Here is a 7268-nt window from a genome sequence, read left to right on the forward strand (position 1 = left end):
GCTTTTGGCCTGCTCATGGCTGTTCTTCAGAGACAGCTCTTGACACTCAGTGCACCTCTTGATGTAGAAGGCAACCCCTCCACCTCTCCCTCCTCTCCTGTCTCTTCTGAACAGCTCATAGCCATCAGTAGTCACACTCCAGTCACACAGTTTGTCCCACCAAGGATCATAACTGTCCAGGAGCGTGGTGGCTTCCAACTCCTGTTTGTGGCCCATGCTGCGTGCTTTGGTGTAAAGGCTGCATCACCTTCCTAGAGGAACACCCCTTAATTCCTTTGAGATATTTCCCTGCTGTATCCCTGTTGGCTTCTGTAACCTCAGGAGTCCCTGGCTCACATCTGTAAGACTGCAAGTGTGCTCCCCCCGTGTCTGGTACCTCTTTGAGTCACCTGCAGAGGGATCTCGCTAGCACCCTGTCCCTCTAATCTTTTCATACCCTCCCCCAGCTTGCCAGGAATGAACCTGATACTGTCCCCCTCACATCTGGTTTCATCAAGCAACTGAATTACCTGAGAAGGAGCACAACCATAAACACCTTCAGTGATAGCTCTTTGATGCTCAACTTGAGGGACAGTCAAGGAACACCTTTCACTGCACTGATTGGTATTATCTACTCCCCAGAGGAAGCCATGGGACTTTGGACCTCACCTGCACTGAGTTCTTTAGTTTAAAGCCCATCTCACCAAATTAGGCAGGTTGCTGCCAACAATTCTCTTACCCTTTATAGACAGGTGGATCCTATCTCTCCCTAACATACTACAATCATTAAAGCACACACCATTGTCACAAAAGCCAAAATCTCCATGGCAGCAGCCTCAAAAACAGATGCTCATCTGCACTGTGTCTGCTTCTGTCACTCCTTGCTTTTTAACCCAGAACTGCAGAGGATTTGGAGCATGGTTTGAATTTTCAATTTTTTTAACAGCTGTACTGTAAATTTGATCTACAATCTGTACCCTAAAGCCCTGTGACAAGCTTCAGGAAGAAGCCAAAGGCTTGTGTATTGCTTTCCAGGCAACCAAAATCCAGAGTTAGTCAAAACGTATCTTTATCTGTAAATTTATCTTTTGAAGCCTTTTCAATTTAAGCAAACTTCTGGGGCCTGAGGTCCCAGCCTATGCAGTCATAGGGAATAAGTTGAGCACATTGCTTATCATGGAAGCACTTACAGATCACTGACCCCATTTCACCAATTGGATCACTGATTGAATTCTGCAGGAAATAAAAAGGTTTCCATCTGCTTATGTTTTAATTCTGAGGAACTGCTGGGAATTAAGGTAACATTTTCACTAATAATTTTTAAGCTTTCTAGTATAAGATTTGCACCAGTGCAGGACCTTACTGGTTGGTGCTGGTCGCAGTCCCACTCAGGGTTCTTCTATGATTTTGGAAGCTGTGAAAGTGCTCTCAAAACCAAAACCAAACTTGTGGATAGCTTTTCCACATGGCTTAGAAAGAAGCAGTAAGTATTTGATTTCATTGTTTGTATCACCAAAGCATGCTACAGAACATGCCTCTGTGTCCTGCAAAACCAAACCCCTCATCTTTGGCAAATCAGCATTGTTTTGGTCGCACCAGGCTCTCCTTTGTGCTTTGGGCAATATCCATCTCTCCGTGGTGGGAACAAATCTAGAAAAACTGCTCTAGGCAGACTGTAGGTATGGCCCTGTTGTGTCCAGCACATGTCCTAAACACCTTAAACCCTAAGCTCTGCTCTTACTGAAGCCTCTGGCTGGAGATTTTCCCGACCTCTTTTTCTTCCTGGGCTTGCTTGCAGTCTTAGTCTTGTTAGGATTGGTTTCCCCAGCCTCACCTCGGCCCCAGCCAGGACAAGTTAGGAAAGTGGTGGAAAGCTTGACCTTCAGCCCCTGGGCTTCTGCAGGGGACCCACAGGTGGCCCCTACGTGGAGGTTGAGTTTGTTGATCCACCTGGAAATGTGGCAGAAGATCAGGGAAAGGAATGAGACAGGGCAAAAGGAAAGCCAAAAGTCTGTGCCCATAAATAGATGATCACTTCAAAGTAAGGCCAGACCACCTGGGTGACCTCTGAATATCTCAGTATTTTCCCACCCCAGCTTGTGGCTGTTTTCCCTAGACCCAGAAAGCCCAGGCAACTTCCATCCTTGCACAGAGGTGTGTGCTACATCTCGCCACCACGGGAAAAGACCAAAAATGGCTAGTGTGCTGTGAGCTTGTGCCTTCAGCATGGGAGGTCCAGCTGCCCCCCAGGCAGATCCCTGAGGCTGTTCCCCACTCCTGGCACTCACCTGTGCAGTGGAAGAAGCTGGCAATTGCAGTGGAAAGGTACATCCTGCAGGTTGAGGATCTCCAGCCCTGTGAAGTTGCTCATGTCAGGTATGTTGCTCATTTTGTTGCTCTCCAGGTAGAGGCTTCTGATCTTGGGACCGAGGCCAGCGAAGGCATGAGGGGAAATCTGCAATGGAAGGAGAGTAAGTCAGGGGCATGCTGATGGAGGCAGGGCAGCAAATCTCTGCCCTTGTACTTCTGATCATCTATCCTGGGGGGCCTGAGAACTTGTCCTGAACCTGGTGGCCCCACAAAAGAGATGCTTTAAAGAGGGGGGACTTAATTCAAGCAGTTTCAGTCACATCTTGGAACTCATTAGGCTCCTGTTCAGTCTTCTTAGACAGAAGGTTACATGCAGGAGGCCTCAGAGTGATCACCGTGTGCTGGTAAGATACAGTTCTTATGAGGGTGCTGCTAATACCACTTTCTTGAGAAGATGGAGATATTTGGGGTAATAGCAGTGAAGAGTCCTGCAGGACAGCCTGTAATAAGAGAAGGAGGAATCTGGCCAGGGCTGGGCGAAGGAGGTGATTTAGGGAATGGTCTGGACCCCACTGAAACTGGGTGTTAAGGACTGGAGGGAGTAAGCTTCTCCCAGGGGAGCCAGGAGCAAGGCTGAGGCAAAGGCAATGCTACAGCTGAGCCTGAAGAAATCTGGCTTCCCAGCTAGGCTATGGAGCATCTCCTGAAGGCTTGGGAATTCAGGGACGTCTGGATGCCCCTATAGGGGCCACCAGCCCTGGGCAGTGGAACCTGTGATGCGCCCTGTGGTGCCACTGCCCTCTGGGAGTCCCATAACACACTCACCCGCTCCAGGCCCATGTTGTCCAGGTAGAGGTGCTGCAGACTGGAGGCCACCGGCAGGAAGACACTGTCCCCCATGTGCTTGATGGGGTTTTGGGAGAGCTTCAGCTCACTCAGGGCAGGCAGGCCCTGCAGGGCTGCTGTGGGCACCTCCGACAGGCGGTTTCCCTCCAGCTGCAGCTTTTCCAGCATCTTGGTAGGAGCCAGGGCAGCAGGGGCAATGTGCCTGATGGCATTTCCAGCTAGGTAGAGCCAGCGGAGCCCCCTGGCCCCAGCCAGGTCACCGTCCTCCAGCTCCCTGATGGCATTGTGCTGCAGATGGAGGGAGATGAGGTTGGGCAGGAGCTGGAAGGCGGCTGCAGGCACACGGGTGAAGGCGTTGTGGTCCAGGTCCAGGTAGGCCAGCTGCGGGGCCCCCTCGAAGGCAGCAGCCGCCAGGGTGGAGAGGTGGTTGTCAGTGAGGTACAGGTAGACCAGGCTTTCCAGCCCCCGGAGCGCCCCAGGGTGCAGGACCCTGATGCTGCAGCTCTGCAGGTGGAGCGACACCAGCTCCTTCAGGCCAGGGAAGGCATCTGGTGGCACTGTCCTGAAGGGGTTTTGGCGCAGGTCAAGAAGGTGCGTGTCCCCAGGGAAGTCCCGAGGGATCTCTCGCAGGTCCCTGTTCTCACAGGACCCATGATGGAAATCAGGGGAGCAGACACACTCCCGGGGGCACTGCCTGCTGCCAGGTGCCCTTGGCTGCTCTGGTGGTGTCGTGGGGCTAGGGGGTGGCCGGAGGCGACCACATCTCATCTCAGGGGGCTTCAGGGAGTCAAGGGACCGGCCACGGAGGGCCGGTGGTGCAGCACAGGCACCCTCGGCCTGCACCCGCGCCCTTGCCAGCCACTTGTGGAAGGGACGCAGGAGGCAGGAGCAGAGCAGAGGGTTCCCATCCAGGCTGACCCTCGCCAGCCCCCCCGCCCCAGCCAGGGGTGGCAGCCCCTGCAGCTGGTTTTCGCGGAGGTCCAGCACACGAAGCTGGGGACTGCGGGCAAAGGCATCGGGTGCCACATCCTGGAGGGAGGCATGGTTCAGGAAGAGGTGCCTCAGTGAGGCCATGGCCAGGGCTTCCTCAGCCACATAGGTGATGGGGTTGTGACCCAGGTCTAGCCGGGTAGCCCCATCGAGCCTGGCCAGGGCCTCGCCAGGCAGTGCCTGCAGCTCATTGTGGTCCAGGCTCAGCCTGCGCAGGGCAGGCAGAGCAGCAAAGGCCTCACTGCCCAGCACATGGAGGGCATTGTGGGACAGCCGAAGCCACCTAAGAACCTGCAGACCCTGGAAGACCATGTCTGGGAGGTAGACCAAAGCATTTGCCCTCAGGTCAAGGACAGTGAGGGACCCCAGATGGCCAAAAGCACCCGGCTGGATCTCCTCAATGCGGTTCCCCTGCAGAATGAGCTGCTGGAGGGAGGAGAGCCCGTCCAGGGACTCCTGGTAGAGGAGGGCTATGCCATTGGAGGCCAGGTTGAGGTAGACAAGCCTCCCCAGACCCCGGAAAGCCCCTTCCTCCAGCCTCTCCACCTTGCAACGCTGCAGGTCTAGGTGTGTGAGGTAGGGGGTGGCAAGGAAGGCTCCCGCTGGGATGACCATGAAATTGTTGCCCCGAAGGTCTAGTTTTTTGGTGAGCTGTTGGTCACACAAATAAAACACTGAGTTACCCCAGGGCTGCCATACCTATCTTCTCTCCCCATCCCTCGACCTTTCTTTCCCTTGCCCACCTCTGGGATGGTGTCAGGGATGGCCATCAGGCTCCCATTGAGGCACAGGACATGGGCACGGAGGTTATCACAGACACAGGGTGCAGGGCAGCGGGTAGCAGCCGTCACCCCCAGGGCCGCTGTGAGCAGGAGGAGCCCCCAGGATGGCCCCATGTTGGAGGGCACCTGTGGCTGGGGAGAGACAGCAGTAAGGCCAGGAGAGAGGCTGGGTTCCCATGCGTCCCCAAACAGCATCACCTGCTTGGCACCCCATGTGCCAGGAGGGCTGTTGCTGTGACCTAGTGGGGCAGATCTCACTTGCTCTTGCTCTCATGCTGTGATTTCACAAGTAGTAAACGAGGAAGGGAGTGTAAGAAAGAGAGGAGGAATACTTGGAATGAAAAGTGAAGGTCACAGCTAGCAGGTCACTCACAGGCAACTGGCTTGAAGCAGACACCCACCCCACCGCACCCTCCTGTTTTCTTCACATATCACTAACTTAAGATTGCCTTGGTCTGTAACAAGCTATCGCTATCCCTCCTACAATTGCTTTTGTAAGGCAAGCAGGTATGTGGGTTCCCATGCGTCCCCAAACAGCATCACCTGCTTGGCACCCCATGTGCCAGGAGGGCTGTTGCTGTGACCTAGTGGGGCAGATCTCACTTGCTCTTGCTCTCATGCTGTGATTTCACAAGTAGTAAACGAGGAAGTGAGTGTAAGAAAGAGAGGAGGAATACTTGGAATGAAAAGTGAAGGTCACAGCTAGCAGGTCACTCACAGGCAACTGGCTTGAAGCAGACACCCACCCCACCGCACCCTCCTGTTTTCTTCACATATCACTAACTTAAGATTGCCTTGGTCTGTAACAAGCTATCGCTATCCCTCCTACAATTGCTTTTGTAAGGCAAGCAGGTATGTGCAGGGAATGTGAGCACACAGGCTTCTGAGCTGCTACCCTTCTTTAAATGGCAAATGTCCCATGTCTCCACCATGCTGGACATCTGCTTCCTACCCTGCAAGCTCCCTGCTTCCGCCCCCCCAAGCTATTCATAGCAGTGTTTGGAATAGAACTCTACTGTTTAGCTGCAGGAAGGACGGGTTGGTTTTGGCTGGGCAGGAATGAGCCCCTGGGGAGAAGGTACCAGAGAGAGGCCAAGGCTGGGGCAAATGCAGAGGAGGCAGCGAGCTGTAGATACAACCAATACACCCCCCTAAGCTTTGAGACAGCAGCAGTGGGGTCTGCAAGGCTCTAACTTGTGAAGCCACTGTGGTGCACAGCCCCATGCCCCCTGTAGCTCATCATCATCCCCTGTGGCCCCATGCCCCAACTCTGCCCTCCTGCTGTCACAGCTAGTCCTGCTGCAGCCTACACACACACTGGGGCAGCCCCCTCCTGTGCACCCACCCACCAGTGACACCAATGTAATGCCCCCAAACTCAGTCCCTGTGTTGTGCCTGGAGCACTGTCACATGCCAGGCATCATCCCATCACTCCCTCCCACACACCTGGAGGGTTCACACACCCAGGGCTGGGAGTACCTGGACTTCAAGACGTGGCGAAGAGAGGAAAGCGTCCCCTGCCCCGTCTAGCAGCTGCCGAGCTCCTGCACCAGTGTTTGCTCTCCTTGCAGAAGTGAGAACTGAATGGGCCCCGTTGTGTTGCTTTCCCAGCAGCTCTCACCGGGCAGAGCCAGGAACGTGGGAGGAGGAAAAGGACGGGGGGAGGAAGGGTAAGCCACCCCTGGAGAGAGGGCAGCAACCCAGACAACAGCCTCCCCCTCGATTCACCGGGGGCTGGGAGCACCAGCCCGACAAAGCCCATGTGGTGTTTGTATTCACTGTTTCCCGGGCTCTCCCTTCCCTTTCCTGGCTGTATTAGTCACAGGAGCTACAGAGGTGCAGGGCAGAAAGGTGACATCTAGCCAGAATTGCAATGGCAGTGGTAGGCCTGAGCAAAAGGAGAGGCAGCTGACCAGTCGTGCCACATTTACAGCCCCTCCACTCTCCTCATTTTGTTTCTTTGCTTGTTTAGAAGAGGCCGGGGTGGCAGTGCCTGCATGACACATCATTAGCTTACAGAAGGATATGGAGACATTCATTTTCCTGCCAGACCGTTGTTTCACTCTCCTGGGGAACGGGAGCAGATCTGCAGCCTGACAAAAATCTGGAAGGTTTGGTATTAGTATTTCCTTCCCCTATTCAGCAATCTCAGCTGCCAGAACCAGTATGTCCTAGTATGGACACTGGCTTCTTCCCAGCCCTGCCAGCCAGCCCTGACCTCCACCTAAGGGACAGTGTGGTAGAGTGGCTCTGGCCAGGCAGTTTCAGTGGTCTGGGGAACCTTGACCACTTCCACCAGAACTACAACCTCTCTGACCTGTCGCTGACCACCCAGCATCTAAGCAGCAACCCCCACTGCCA

General features: G+C 54.4%; 1 protein-coding gene across 1 annotated transcript; it reads right to left on the reverse strand.

Annotated features, from left to right (window-relative positions):
• Window positions 1–1225: 1225 nt before the first annotated feature.
• On the reverse strand, window positions 1226–6745 carry CHADL (chondroadherin like). The gene is made up of 5 exons (XM_008636470.2): window positions 6387–6745; window positions 4869–5039; window positions 3115–4776; window positions 2268–2434; window positions 1226–1929 (listed from the first exon to the last, which is right to left on the reverse strand). The coding sequence occupies exons 2-5, from the start codon at window positions 5019–5021 to the stop codon at window positions 1704–1706; spliced, it is 2208 nt and encodes a 735-aa protein (XP_008634692.1). The 5' UTR covers window positions 5022–5039; window positions 6387–6745; the 3' UTR covers window positions 1226–1703.
• Between the last annotated feature and the right edge of the window lie 523 nt (window positions 6746–7268).

The sequence above is a fragment of the Corvus brachyrhynchos genome, unplaced genomic scaffold (genome assembly GCF_000691975.1).
Source record: "Corvus brachyrhynchos isolate BGI_N302 unplaced genomic scaffold, ASM69197v1 scaffold56, whole genome shotgun sequence".
In the NCBI taxonomy this organism is placed as follows: Eukaryota; Metazoa; Chordata; class Aves; order Passeriformes; family Corvidae; genus Corvus; species Corvus brachyrhynchos.